Raw genomic sequence first — 15,994 nt, 5'->3', positions numbered from 1 at the left:
ACCAGATTTTATTCCCCCATGGCTGCAGGCTAGCTAACATAACATACTGTCAATGGATTTCCCCCACCCCCGCCTTGCACAGCTGCTGTTTCCTTACATCTCACAGGGAGTTGCTTAATGCAGCTCTAACCAGCATTACCCTTCACAGCAATTTACCATGGAGTTTAATTTCCATCCTGTAGCCTGCATTCTGCATAGACTGGCTGTTCTCTAGTTTTGCCTCTCCCATGATTCTGTTATAACCAGAGACCACCAACCACATGGTGTTTGTGATGAGCTTCTAATTAGGATTAAGTATCCCATTTAGGCTTGTACTTCCCTCTCATACTAATTTTAGGACCCTTTTTAGCTTTTCTATTCCTCTCAAGATCAATATATTATCCATGTTTTATACAAATATATTGTACATTTGTATACATATATGTACATGCACAAATGTTAGATATCAGACAAATGTACAATGCATGTCCTAAGTAAATTCCATTGCTCGAATGTGTAATTCAAAAGTAGCTTACATTTTCTTTTAACATTTTATAAATACTTTATATTTTTAAAGAGGACTCTACAAACATTACCTAGCCAATCCTCACAACACGCCTGGGAGGGAAGGAGATAAGTATGATTATCTCTGTTTTACAACTTATGACACTCAGGCCCAAAGGGTTTTAGTGACTTGCCGAAGGCCATACAGTGAGTCTGTGGCAGAACTAAAAGTAGAACTCTGCTTCTCAGCCCATTAAGTGGCTCAGTCTCCCTTGTGCATTTTTAGTACACATTAGAGATGTCTGAAGAATTAGAGTTTTAGAACTGAATTAGAACCAGAAAGGACCAGAAAGGAAAAACCTTTCAAAACTGATTTTCAAAAACAAAACATGGAAATGAGTGAGGGCTCCTATTTGTTCCCCCTTTCTTTCCTGCTCTACTGCCACTAGTTGGTACTTTATAATCCCACCTGCTATCACTGGTCTGATCCTGTCTGCAATTTGTTCTTCATTCACTCTCCCACATAATTTGTTCCTCCCAAACTCTAGCTGTGCATTTAATGTAGATGTATTGAAAGAGATATTCATCTCTGTCTTTTACATGCAAACAACACTTTACAATGCTTTGAAATATGATATTAAACAAGAATAATCAATACATTGATTGAAAAATAAGTATTTCAATTTTTTCTTTTTGAAAAGTATTCATATTCTTTTTTCCTAGGTAGAGCATCAAACATCTCAAAACATCACTGTTCAGCTATTAGAAAAAGTACTATATAGCAGGCTTTCCCAGGGCTCCACTTTGACAATGCCCAATGACAAGCATAGGACACAGAAGGCAATCTTTCAGAGCCGTAAATGCTTGGAGTTTTGGAAATTATCTTGTGTCATAATTTCTGACCTGATCTAGTGACATACTCATACCATATCAAGCAACTTCAATCAAACGTTCTCTAAACCCAGTGTGACCTACCAGCAATAGTGGAACTGTTTCAGTCAAAGCAATCTCTACAGGGCTGTTTTATGCTTTCCTATAATCTAATGAAATACAAAGCCAAGCTATCAAAAATGAATGTCAGTTTGAAAAACCCTAATGAGCAATGAGCTATAATTTAACAAGATTTCTATCTCACTCTTAATAACCTCTTATTAACTAAAGCAAAATTGACAAGATAAAGCAGTTGTGACTGAATACATGTTTTCCTTGTATTTGACATATTTGTATTACTAATTGACCTGTCCACATTGATGATATAATATAGAGCTAGAGTTTTCTAGCCAAGGTTTCGCATCTGCCAACCTACAATTCTCTCGTTAGGGAATGACATTAAGGTAAGGCCAGCAATGACATGCCTAATTTTAATGACCTCCAGTCTGACAATTCCAGAAGATCTACCCAAAAATCACTCATCTGGGCATGTTCGATATCCTACTCAGCTGGGCAACGCGCTTGCCAAATTACTAGACTGGTTCCATGCTTATTAATTAGATGTTTTCTCTGATCTAGCTCTCACAACAGCTATGTCTGTTACTACTTGTTATTCATTTACTGAGTCTTATGCAGCTACATAGAAGGTATGAAGCAGACAAACAGGTAAAACGGCCAAGCTAGAACCTGACCAGTGCTCTTCACATTTCCTGGGATGTGGACTTCTTGAGATAATCAAGTTACAACTGGGATTCTTTTTACTATGTCCCTTGAGCCTGGATGTTTGATAAGGTTCAATATTCAACGATTGGAAGACATCCACAATTTGCTCTTCTTGCAAGACCCATCAGGAAAATAGCTATACCACTTGACATGTTACTTATGTATGATCAGGAAGAATTAAATATTAAGTGTTTTTTCTCCCTTGCTAATAGCTATTTAGAGCAATTTACATGCATACAAACAAACTCAGAAGATTGTACTTATAGGATTAATTAAAAGGACAAAGTATCTTTCAGAAAAGCAGAATAAAATGATTCAGAGACAAAGTGAGATGTCCATTATTTTGCCCATATTCCAAAACAGAGTTAACTCAACACTTGTACTGTATGTAAATAGTTTATTTTAAACTTCTTTTAAATGAGCACTATTAGATACTAGTAACTTGAAACCAGAACCATTCCAATTCTCAGGAAAGATAATTCGTGCAATGATTCTGGTGCATTCATTTACAACTGATCAGCAGCATATCATGGAGTTTAAAATGCTTTTCTGGGCAGTGGGAAGGGGAGGAAGGGAGAGAGAGAAGCTACCAAGCAAGCATGAGAAAGGCAGACTGATAGCTTTGTGGCTCTTATGGAAAAGCCATGGGAGTTTTAAAAAAGAACTATGATTTCAAAAGCAGCAAAAAACCGACACATTGGAGAGTTTAGTTCTTCAAAACATCAAGGTCATCTTTGTACCTCTCTTGGACTAGACCACTGCACAGGTATATGGCAAGTTAAGACAAATTTAACATAATTTTGGGGAAGGGTAAATTAGATTCATATTTTATGATGTCATTGAAATCTGATAATTAGATTTCACAGTCTGCTGAGCAGCCATCTTTGCAAACCTATTGCCATCATTCAAAAGTGATTGACTTAACTCACATGGATTTGAGCAAGAGAGATTCCAATGCATGGGGTCACATCTATGAAAAATATGGGGGATGCTGTACCTTTAAAAGCTGCACTTTGGCTCACATTCTGGCTCATAATGAAATGATTAACCCAAAGATCAGACACATTTAAAAATTACAAAACTTAACTATGCATCCAAGACAACTATGTGAGGATCAAACATTTTTTAAATGATTCCACAAGACCATGTTAATAAAATACATTTCCCAGGAAAAGTTGTACTTTGACCAGAAATTTCACTTTACTTACAAAAGCTGCAAAGTTTCTACAGATACATAAACAATCTCACTTTGTGATTCAGGATGCGGACGAACCATTAACCCCTCCTAATAAAAACAGGTTATTTTGGGAAAAGCCAGAATAGAGAATCAAGTCATAAGTGAGCTAATCTTGATGTTTTGATGGAAAACAATTTTTTTCACAATAAGTTCTTTTGAAATGTCTGCAGTATTACTTCTTGGTCTTCTTTAACATATTTTTGAATGCTTATCGATTACTGACTGTTCTTTAGGTAATATCTCACACCTGTCTGATTTTCATTACCTATTTAAAATTCACTGAACCACAAATCCATTCAAAGCACCGTTAAAATTTAGCTTAGCATCCCTGTGACTTTGAAAACCCATTGATCCAAATATGCTCCCAAGTAACTGCATGTCAAGTCTTTATGGCTAGGTTAATCCACTTTATAGTTTTCTTAATGTATGAGGTTTTATATTTATTGCATATCTATTATTTTCAGCATGCAGTGATGAATTAAACGCACATGTGGTTTAAAACAGATCCAAGGTGCCAGCTGGGGCTAATTTTAGAGCACTTTAAAAATTATTATCCCAAACCATTTTTAATTGAAAACTTGAAATGAAAAGAACAGAAGCCACCCAGTTTAGAAAAGATGAAAATCTGTGGAAGCAGAGGTTCTGAATTTATTTCATTTGCCTTATTATTTTAGATGGACAAATAATACTGAAAATTAGCATGCTACTTCAGGATATGTCAAGTGACCCAGAGCTCCCTTCTGCCACCCTTATTCATGTTCAGCATAGAACCTTATTCCATGAGTTGTCATTGAGACTACTCATGGAACAGGGTACTATGTTTAATGTGAGTAAAGGGGGCAGTACTAAGCTGTTACTTTGTAGGTCTGTAGTTTGTAAAAAGGAATAAAGAGGCAGAAGCACCCACTGCAATACTTTTTAATCTCACAAATGCTAAACTGACAAGGCCAGAATTCTGTTTGAAATGCCACTAGAGCCACTGATTTCAGTAGCATTACCTACATTGCTAAATCGGGTCCATAATATCTACTTCAGAGGCGAGTGTTTCATTAATGTTTGTAAAGCCCTTTAACATACTGAGATAAACAAGCTTTGTATAAGCACAAAAATTATTATTATTTTTGGTAGAAATCAGAATAATGAGCTTTGAAGTTACCAGTATATGGTTCATAATAGATAGTTACTTACTCAAAGAAGAATTTCAAATAGTCATTAAAAAAAACTTTCCAACGCACACAAATGGCTGATAGCCACTTAAGAGCTTAAAGCTGCACACTGTTCAAGTTCCTTGCTGAATCACGACATGTTCGCATGTTGCAAACGGTTAAACAGGTACAGAGATTTGTCCCAAGATCACACAACAATTCATTGGCAAAGATAGAAATAAAATATCTTGAATCCAGGCAGAAGATGCAGGGAAAAAACCTTACTTTTCTCATTCCTAAAATAACAGCTATCATCATGATGTATTTAGCCAGGTTTCATGAAAAAATGCCACAACAAAGCAATCCATTGCCTATATCCCTTGATCAAATCCATAAAGTTCAGTTCAGTTATTTCCTGATGGGCACATCTTACCTTAAGGAAACAACCCCCTGCCGACCCCTTCCACACTCCTCTTGTCCCCTAGCCTCCCCGCATGCATATTAACATGGAAAGTTCAAAATGAAAACAACTATTTCATACACACATTTCTGGAGACAGAACATTATCCTAAAAGATAGTCCTATAACATCTGGACTGTAGGCCACACTTTGTCATTGCAAAGGAGAAACAAAAAAAGAGCTTCATGACTTACGGAATGCAGTATAGAGTTCTTGCAGGGTTAAGTAACCATCATTGTTGTAATCATCAAATCGGAGAAGATCTTCCAGCGTGCAATCCAAGAAATCATCTTCTAGAGCCGCTTTCTTCATTAGCTATTGGGAACAGAAAGTTATAGTAATACCGAGTTGCTACAAATTGTAAATTTGAAAGAAAATGTACCATTTCAACAAAGAAAAATGGCATGCTCCAAGAACTGAGAATGGAGTGAATGTAATGCTAGGAATCCAAACAGACAAAGTGCACGTCACAACTAGCAAGGGGTTTAAACCTGCCATTTATTAAAAACCATTATCTTGAAATCAGTGCAGGTGTTTGTACATTGCTGCTTTTCATCTTTACAGCCCCATCTGAAATTTTGGTAGACATCTTTTGTAATTTATGAGGCAACAGGATGCAAATTGAGTGTTGAGGGACCTAGGCTGTCAGCCATTCTTTGTCAGCATGGATGTAGACTGTAGGGTTCATCATAACTGCAGCTTTTTTTCTTAGAAGTATATCCCTTGCACTCAAGTATTTCAGCATGTGAAGTGGGTTTATTTGTTACTGAAGACTCCATGTAAGATATAAGGGTAATGTTTTAAGACAATACCTGCCCTCATTTTTATCAGAGGGCAAGTATTGTCCTAAAACATGACCTTTGTATCTTACATTAAAGTATCCAATTCACTTAGGAGCTTAAGTCCCATTTTCAAAAGCAGCTAAGTCACTTATAATCAGTAAGGGGGAGATTTTCAAAGTCAGTGGCAATTGGGCACTTAACTGACTTTGTTCCTTTTCCTTTGACAACCTCTTATGTCACTATGGGGAAAATTTTCAAAAGTATCAATTTGACTTAGGATCCAAAATCCCATTTGCAAATGTAATTTCTGCACAGCAGACCCTAAGTCCAATTGACTCTCCGGTGTACCTAAGGGTATGTCTACACAGGCATAAAAGCCCTGTGGCATGGCCACGGCTGGCCCAGGTCAGCTGGCTCAGGCAGGCCCATGGGGCTCAGGCTGTGAGGATAAAAGTTGCTGTGTAGATATTTGGGCTTGGGCTGGAGCCTGGGCTATGGGACCTTCCACCCTCGCAGGGTCCCAGAGCTCAGGCTCCAGCACAAGCCCTAACGTCCACATAGTGATTTTTCAGCCCCCTAGCTTGTGGCCTGTGAGCCCATGTCAGCTGACCCAGGCTGGTGCCGGGGTTTGTTATCCCTGTGTAGACATACTCTGTGCTTCTACGTGATTCAGGCCCTTTAGAACATTTTACCAAAGATCTCTGCCCCAAAGAAACTTATGAACTCAAGTTCCAGTTCTGCACCCACTGAAATCAGTGGGGACAGAATCAGGCTATAGGAAATAATCATTTGAAAATTGGGAGACTCAGAGGAGGAGGAGGAGGACTTGGATCCCAACACAGCACTTTTGCTTCTGCACAGACGTATTTAGTCACTGCCCCTCTGCACAGGTGTAGGAGTCCTCTTCAGGACATCTGCTTTCAGGATCAGGCCCTCAGAAAGATTTTTCTTAGTTAATAAATTTGGTTAGTATTTGGGAGGCTCACAGAAGAAATAAAGCCCACAAATGCTAACTCATGTCAATGTAATACCATTGACATCTCGGTATATTAATAAAAAGATATTAAGTATATAAATAACAGATTCCATTTATGATAACTAAGTAAAGTCTTGAGTAAATTAATATATTGGTTATTTCTTTGGCTTTTTCTGACAGTTTCCACATGGTTATTAAACAATTCACTGAACTCTTTTATCCTCAGTTGTCTCAGAAACATATTCTCTCTTGTGACATGTGGACCTGTAAACTTGGAAGAAAAAGAAAAATGGCATGTCCTCCAACTCTTGGCTATAGAACAGTCTAATCTTGCAGCACTTTACAATATGTCTATATGATGTGAAAGCATGAACTGCTCACAATGTGTGGATCAAGCAATGCCAGTGAATGCTGTATTTAATCTTCCACTCAAAGTACAGATGATTGGTCTTTCTTTTCAAAATTTTTCAACCATGAAAAATCAAGTTGAAGATATAGTTATTTGCTTAAAGTTAACGGAGATTGTGGGTATGCTACAGTAAGCAGAATCCTAAACACAATGGAAAGAAAATACTATATTTTAATTTGCTTTATAATAAGGTGCAACATATGACATGGGTATTTGTGCAGCATGTGGTGTGTTAACAAGAAAATGAAATCTCTTGCCAAAGTGCCTTGTCAGTAAAAGTTGTACTACAGTGCATTAGTGTTAGGTGGGATATTGGGGAAGTCCACAGATGGGGACAGTTAGAAATCTAAATTCCAAATTTTGCAACCAGCTCTGCACCATTGGAACCCTGGGTCTAGGCAGCTCTCATTGCAGGATCAAGGTCTGTATTGCTAAACTAACCATCTCTAACAAATGACAGAAGTGTTAACCTGCATGCACTGCTAACTTACAAAGCCTAATGAAACAAAGCTAAACAAGGTTTCAGGTAGGGCCGCTGGAAAACAAGAATTCCATTTAGCAAAAGATTTTGAGGTTTCAACATTTGTTTTCATTGTGCAGCAGATGTAAATCTAGAACTTTTGAGAGTTTTTTTAAAGAGCAAACAAATGAGACCTCAGAACAGCCTGATGGCTAAGGCCCTCAGCTGAGATGTTGGAGAGCTAGGTTCAAGTCCCTGCTCTGAATCAAACAGAGAACAGGGACTTGAATCTGGGTCTCCCACATTTCAGGTGAGTTCTCTAACAGCTGGGCTATTCATTATTGGGGATTAAAACAAAAATTGAACAGTAGGAAGTTAAAGGGGAGACTAGTATGGGTCATGCTGAAAGGTGAACTGTCAGGCTGGAGATAGGTTTCTAGGGGAGTTCCTAAAGGATCTTTCTTGCAACCAATCTTATTTAACATTTTCATTAATGATCTTGACACAAGAAGTGTATTGGTTGATCACAGAATGACTATGAGCTGCCAATGGGATGCAGCTGTGAAAAAGGTTAATGCAATCCTAGGATGCATCAGCTGAGGTATTTCCAGTAGAGATAGGGAAGCATATCACCATTATACAAGGCACTAGTGTGACCTCATCTAGAGTACTGTGTACAGTTCTAATCTCCCACAGTTAAGAAAAGTAAATTTAAACTGGAACAGGGGCAGAGAAACGCTACTAGCATGACCCGAGGAATGGATAACCTACCTGATGAGAGGAGACTTAAGTAACTTTGCCTGTTTAGTCTAATAAAACAAAGGATGAGGGGAGATATGATTGCTGTTTATCAGAGGAATAAACACCAAAAGGGAGAAGAGTTATGCAAGTTAAGGGATAATGTTGGCACAAAAAGGAATGGATATAAACTGGCCATCAAATAAGTTTAGGCTTGAAATTAGACAAAGGTTTCTAAGCATCAGAGTGATGTTCTGGAACAGCCTTCTAAGGGGAGTAGTGAGGGGCAAAATAACTAACTTCTTTTAAGACTGATAAGTTTATGGACAGGATGGTATGATGACATTGCTTACAATGGCATAGGGCTCATTTGTGACTGCTATTAGCAAATATCATCAATGGTCAGAGATGGGACACTATGTGGGGAGGGCTCAGTTACTACAGATAATTCTTTCCCAGGTGTCTGGCTGGCGGGTCTCACCCATACGCTTAGGGTGTAACTGATCACCATATTTGGGGTCCAGAAGGAATATTCCCCCAGGTCAGATTGGTGGAGACCCTGGTGATTTTTTGCCTTCCTCTGCAGCATGGGGAACTGGTTGAGCTAGAGTAAATGGCAGACTCTTTGTAACTGGAAGTCTTTAAATCATGATTGGATTACTTCAGTAACTCAGCCAGAGGTTATGGGCTTATTACTGGAGTGGGTGGGGGAGGTTCTGTGGCCTGCAACACGCAGGAGGTCAGATGAGATGATCATGATGGTCCCTTCTAGCCTTAAAGTCTATGAATCTATTCCGAGGGCTGGTGCGCTCCCTGGTTTTGACCAGAAATTCCATCCTGAGGAACCTTCCCAATAAAAGTTTAGTTGAGATTGATTGAATTTGGACAAATTGGCATTTTCCAAAAATACTGTCTACCCCCAAGTGTTCTTTATGTACTACCCAAACTCTATTTAACAAAGTGCCACCTAAATATCAGGTGACTTTAAGGGATCTCTCCACAATGCATAGTGCGATCAGAACAGAGCTGGAGATGTTTTCTCTAAAGAAATAATATCTCCTTCAAGTGTATCAAAACATAAATATGCAACATGGAAAAATGAAAAGTAAAAATAATCCAAGACAAAAAATGGATTATGCAGCCTTCTTAGGTATGGACAAAATTGTATTACTTGTCTTTATAAATAGCACAGACAACAGCCAAAATGATACAAGCTATACACATTTCTCTACATATGTTTTACCTCTGACAGTTGTTTCTTTAGAATATACATAAACACTTTACACATTCCACTCTAGATACGGACAGAGCTTTAGCAGTCAAACAAATAATTTAGCAAAGATTCATAATCAAAGTTTAGCACAATGTAAATTATAGGATCTTTGACTTTACAAGAGAGTATAAATAAAACTGCTTAAATGTAGAATATTCAGGGCAGGCTCTTTCTTTTATTTAGTTCTAGTTTTTGGCCCTGTTGTATTAAAGGCAGTTTGAAGAAATAATGCTAAAAATATGACCCTTCACCTAGCAAGTAAAAATGTTCAATAAAAGTGAGATCAGCCATAACTTCCGAGCTCAATCTTCTAAAGATTGAAATTTCCCTTTGTCTACTTTTGTACTGAAAATGTATTAGCTTTTCATAAGACTGAAAAGTTTTTACTAGCTCCTTTGATTTCATGTCCAAAGGAAAAAAAACTAGCCCATGTTAGCTGCAATGTAGTCAGTAAATTTATGAAAATGACTTTGAAATACATTAGAGTTTTAAATGGAAATAACATTCCAGTTACCACAGTTAATAGCTTTGTATACCCATAGCTCTGAAGTTTCTCTGATATTTCACAGTAAGGGGCTCAGAAGGAAACTTCAGTAGGGTTGTTTCACTGATTATGGCTAGAGTTGGATTAGGCCCTAAAAGGAGAAAATGTGATTATACGCTTTCACTTTTTATTTCCAAGGATCTTTTCTTACTGACCAGGAATTGTTAGATTTGAATTTAAATGAATAAGCTGGCAAAGCTACTCTCCATCCTCTTAGGGCTAGTTTCTATCTAGTCTGTGCATGGTGGGAATGGGATGGAATAAGGAGCCTTCCCTCCTGCAGAGTTTATATAAGAGACTTGCAGAACTACAATGCACAGGGAATGATCCTCAGGGATGCATGATGCTCTGAAGTGGGAGGAGATGAGAAGAGAGTAGATGGAGGTGCTGGGGATAGATAGCAATGACCAGCGGAGCTGGTTGGAGGCTCTAGGGGTTATGCTGCACTCCTCAAAGAAGTGGAATCCCTTCCATACTGCGGGGCTCTGAGAGGCATTGACCCCAGCATTCCTCCTAGGATAGGGCTGCTGCACACTGCCCCCAGTGAAGGGCTGTGCCTAAATGCTATAAACGTAGCCCTTAATAATGACAATCAGTGTAACAAATGAGTCTGGCTTTTGCAGCAGTGCACATTATCTACCTTGCCTCTCCGCCATAGCAGGCAAGACTGTGATGCCCTAGGGCAGTAGTGCCCAAACTTTTCCAATCACATCCCCCAACCTTACCAGTGACGGAATCTGTCTGTCTGCAGCAGTGGAGGTTGGCCTGAAGGTGGAGCTGGGGGTGTGTGTGTGGGGAGGGGGGGGGGAGGGGACTGTGGACGGAGGAGGAGCTGGGCTGGAGGCGGAGCTGGCCAGGAGGCAGAGAGGGAAGGAGAGCAGAGCTGAGCTGGGGGCAGAACAGGGGGTGGCCTGGAGCTGCAGGACTGGAAGTGTGGCACTCTATTTCTGCCCCCATGCGCGCCCCTCCAAATGTTCCTCTGCGCCCCCTAAGGCCCCACTGCCCTCTAAACTATTTTTCTTTTTAATGAAATAAAAGGAAATGAGAAGTAACAACTCATGTGCTGGCCAAGGAAAATGTCATCACAGTACCTCCCACTGCATCACGTTTATTTTATTTACCTCTTTTGACTTGCAGTAAAGCTCCTGTCTTTGGAGCTTTCTGATTTAAAAAACTCCTACAAATTAAAAGACTCAGCTCAGATCAAACACTAATCTACGCAGCACGTCACAAAATAGAGACATTTAAATATATCCCTCCTTAAGAAATCAGCCGTGTAGCATACTCTGCAAGTCAGCAGGGGCATGAGAGTTAAAAATAATTTAAAAAGAATTATTATAATGAAAGCAGTCCATTTTAGCATCAAACTTCCATCACCAGCACTCTAGACATTTTCTCTCTTGCTTCATCTGTGGCTGGTCATTTGTACACCATAATGAGCAGGGAAGATAATGCTGGAGAAGAGGATACCTAGGCTTCACTGTCTGTAACGGATAGGTGAGGACCAAAGATTAATATAAAGCCTGGGCTATACTGAAAAAGTTTTACTGGCATAATGACAGTTAGGGGTGTCATTTTTTTAACTGACAGTTATGCTGGTAAAAGCCCTAGTGTATATGCAGCTATACAATATAAGTTAATTATATCAGTATAGCTTTCACTTCACTGAAAATTAATAAGCTATTCAGGTATAAAGCTGTTTATAGCAGTATAAGGGTATATCTATGCTGTAACTGAAGGTTTGGTTGCAGCTTTGGTAGGCATAGCCAAACTAGCTATAATTTAGATAGCATGGCTAAAAACAGCCATGAAGACACGGCAGCACAAAGTTCAGTGTAGGTTGTATAAGCCCACCCAGAATCTTCGCTCCATACTCATGTGGTCAGCTTGTGCTAGGGGCCTGTGCGGCTGCATCTTTACTGTTGTTTTTGGGTGTGCTAGCTAGATTAAAGCTAGTACAGTTACGCCTAACCGAGCTGCAATCACACTTCCAATTGCAGTGCAGATGAACACATACTGCATCTGCTATTATCAAGTGTAGACAAGACCTAAGTGTTTTCTCCTCTGGGAGACATGCATACAAAGCACCCTGGAAAAATCAAAGCCATAACAATTGGCCAAAAGCCACACAGCATGTTAATACTAGAGCTGGTTTTAAAACTCAAGTGCTTCTGAATTTTGCTCCTGTGCTGACTAGATCATGCCTGCTTCCCCACTGAAATAATATGGGCAGGGGTTGGAGGGAAAAGACATCTGCATTCTTAACTGTAAAACAAACCCTACACAAAAAACTAGTTAATCATGTTTTTGCCTTCTATATTTTTTCTAGAAAGATGTCGCAATGAGGTTACATTATGTGATCTAATAACTATAAACAGCTGAACCATTTTCCAGTGCAAGTTCAGTTTTAATATCCTGATGGAGTAAGCTTCACATAAATGGAGAATGAAATATTAGAGTAGAACAGACAATCAAGTATCAATATATGAAAGCTCTTTTTAGGTGAAGAGAAAAGTATCTTCTTACCTCCATCACCTCTCCTTAAAAAAAAATAAATCAAATTTAGATCAGCTACTTTATATATATATTCATAGCTATGAGAGCTAAGAAAATTTACTCTGACACCTTGAATTGTCTAACAAATATCTTATATCATGTCAACTGCATTAGGATTAAAGCTACAGCAAACTGTTCTATCCACTAGTAAGCTCATAAGAGGGGTAAGCTTATTAGCCTGCCATTTGCCCACTGGATTCATTTTCAATATGAATCTGAAAGCATATATCATGCTTACCTGGAAGAGTGAGAACTACAGAGACACTTATCTACAGTAAAATGATAAAATGCTAACTTTTGCAACTGAAGTGGTTTCATAAGAGCTATTTGTTTCTAATTATTCTCATATAAAGCATAATAGAACAGTAAATATATACAGATAATTAATTACAAACATTCTCATTCTGAGTTTGTTTCCGTAATTTTAAAATTCTCCTGTGGTTTAAATTAGGTGAGCTGAGAGAAATGTGCTAAGAGACTTGAGGGACGTCTATTGCTCGCTCTTCTAAGGGCTTTTTCAAACTCACTTCTGCCCACTGTTCATGGCTATAATTTAGCGTTCTATCATGCACTCAAATCCAACTTTACAGCCGAGAATTCTTATTCTTTAACATTTCTTCTGATGATGCTTACCTTTGATTGAACACTTTTCTAACCCTATCTCCTAAAATCCCAACTCCAGTTTTTTCAACTGGGCAATGACTTGCTAAGAGTCTACAAACACAAAAGCAACTTTCCTCCCCTTTTCCTGGGTTGGGAGGAGCAGGAATGTCCCTGAAAAGGGCTGCTCTGACACATGGGCAGGATACAAACAACACAGCTGCTCCAGTGTCCATGACGAGTGACCATCACACCCATACCACTATGTGTGCAGATTTGTGACTGGGGACTCCCAACAGCGTCCTCTGACTGCCCCCACTGCCACTCCCCCATCACAGCAGGATTTGAGATTTGTGAGACAAACCGCCTGCCTGAACACTGAGTGGGCATAATCAGGAGGGGTTTGTGCACTGGCCAATCCCACTCTATCCCATCCAGACAAATGACCAACTGGTACAGAAAAGTGCAGCAAACAGGATGAGTGGCTTGGATGCAGCTAATTTGCCCCTCTGAGAAGTTATACTTCTCTGCGTCAAAGGATAGCCACCTTCACCATTTAATCCATGGCTGGGACTATTTACACGGGGCTGAGACGTGGTATGCAAGCGCTAAAGCACATCCATACACCGTGGGCCTGGACATGGCACCTCAGGGGCCCAGCCTGCTCAGAAATTCCTCATACATTTAGCCTGTGGTGGTGGTCCAGCACAGAACGTGTGATGTATCTAATGCTATGTGTCGTGCAGTGTGATTTTTCCACTTCTCACCCAGCTGCCATCTAGCTTTGGCAAAAGGAACGCGGAGTATAAAAGTCCTGCTTGCTGGTACGTAGTCTGCCCACAGTCAAGACTCTCTCAGTACCTCCTGTGGCACCTGCTGGAAACTGATTGCACCTTGAGTACACATGGAAATCAGTTCGACTCTCAGTGTTCCATGTTTGGTTAACTTTACCAATTAGATTAATTCAAACAGCACAGCATGTTGGTAATTAAAGATTAATGTTTTTCCAGACTCTGCAACTTTTTTTATCTTATTATGTTCTGATAATCAACACTTCAGTAACTGCAAAGCTGTTAAAATATTTTACACTTACTGTAACACTAATGCAGTGTTTGGAATGTGAGGGGGGCCAGGTTTATTTTCTAATTTAAATACATTTTAAAATGCAAATTAAGTCTATATCTTGTCAGCTAGCTGGAAGAATTTCAAAGAATGATTGTAAATAGTGAAGTATTTATTTTTGGAGGGGATAGTGAGAGGCCTGGATAAACTGCCATATTTTTCTTTGTAAAGTATCCTAAACTGCTTGAGAAAATGCCTCGGTCTCCCAAGGGAGGAGGGGCGAAAAGATTTTTTATATACTACAGAAGAATTTCCTTCCTTCACCTAGTGTTAGACAGACAGTTACACGCAACTATTCCCCTAAGAATTTGGCTGTATTATATTCAATTTACATTTTGAATGAAAAATGCAATCCATTTTGTAATTCAATTTTCATTGAACGATAAACCCACCTGAGCCAGTTCAGAGCTGCTGAGGTGTCCGTCACTGTTTATATCCAAGTACCTAAACATATCATCAACTAACAAGCGCTTCTGGGATGTTCTGTCCTCTGCAGGGCTGCGCAGATGGCTCTGGTGATGAGCTTGAAGGTCCAGCAGGATGCTTTTAAGACGGCTGTAGTCTGCCATTGTGCAAGTATCACCTAAAAGATAAGACTGTATTACTTGACCATGTATTTTTTCCTTGATCTGTGGAACAGACTGAACTTCTAAAGGGAAAAATAAGGCGCAATCAAAGACAGCCTGTCTGCACAGATATTAGCTCTTAGATGCTATGCTTTAAGGAGATCCTACAGTAATTCTCTGTTGTAATAACTGGCATTTTTTCCTAAATCCTACCTTCAAGGAAACTCGTAAGCATATTCCCATATAGATTATAGAATTTTGGGTAGTTGCCACACTATGCCTAATAATCCCCACCCATATTAAATTTCCTCTATATATTCCTTTAAAATTATTATAAAATAAATATATGCACCCAATGATTATAAGAAAAATAAAATCCTAAAAGTCTGAGTTTAGAAAGCTTTCTGATCATAAGTGCCACTTTAAAGCCTTGTACCATGTGAAAGGTGGCATTGCTCTGACTAAAAACTTTAAGGCTTTTTGGCAAATGAGGCATGAAACACACAGTGACACTAAGTATTTTATCTCACTGGCAATGTGCTACCAAGAGAGAGAACCTTGAATCCATCACAAGCGGATTTACTGGCCACAGGGAAAATAATAAAGGGTCACAAACTGAAAGACCTAAACGCAGCTTGGTGTCATGGCACTGATTGTACATATCACCCTAGCTGGGACAGAAGCAGAAAGTGGTTGTGCTAACCCCTGAGATACTATTCAATCCAGGGCCAGATTTTGCTCTCAGTAAAAATGGTGGCCTCAGTGCAATTATTCTGGAGTGACATTGATGTATCTGAGCAAAGAATAAGACTCAATGTTTATGACCTAGAAATTCCCACCGAGACAGCATTGTAAAAGCACGAAAGGCAGTTCTCCAATGACTTCCCCCTGTGTGAGCCTGGGGAGCATTTTACTTTGATTGAAGGGGCTTATGCTTCAGGCTCTTATTCTGTTTAATTCTTGACAATAACAGCTTTTAATAAATCTTTTT

At 39.2% G+C, this 15,994-nt stretch overlaps 1 protein-coding gene across 2 annotated transcripts in view; it reads right to left on the bottom strand.

The window, feature by feature from the left end:
• FSTL4 (follistatin like 4) overlaps positions 1 to 15,994 on the bottom strand; it is a 431,301-nt gene that overhangs the window by 168,503 nt on the left and 246,804 nt on the right. For both annotated transcript variants that reach the window (XM_067566476.1, XM_067566477.1), the window contains exons 5-6: positions 14,830 to 15,020; positions 5,172 to 5,292 (exon numbers count right to left, since the gene is read on the bottom strand). In XM_067566476.1, the coding sequence (XP_067422577.1) occupies positions 5,172 to 5,292; positions 14,830 to 15,020 (312 nt within the window). The remainder of the gene's footprint in view (positions 1 to 5,171; positions 5,293 to 14,829; positions 15,021 to 15,994) is intronic.

Source organism: Emydura macquarii, unplaced genomic scaffold (assembly GCF_026122565.2).
Source record: "Emydura macquarii macquarii isolate MOO-44397 ecotype Brisbane River unplaced genomic scaffold, CSIRO-AGI_Emac_v2 contig_2768, whole genome shotgun sequence".
In the NCBI taxonomy this organism is placed as follows: Eukaryota; Metazoa; Chordata; order Testudines; family Chelidae; genus Emydura; species Emydura macquarii.
The sequence above is the reverse complement of the archived record's forward strand: the minus strand, read 5'-3'. Positions and strand labels throughout refer to the sequence as shown.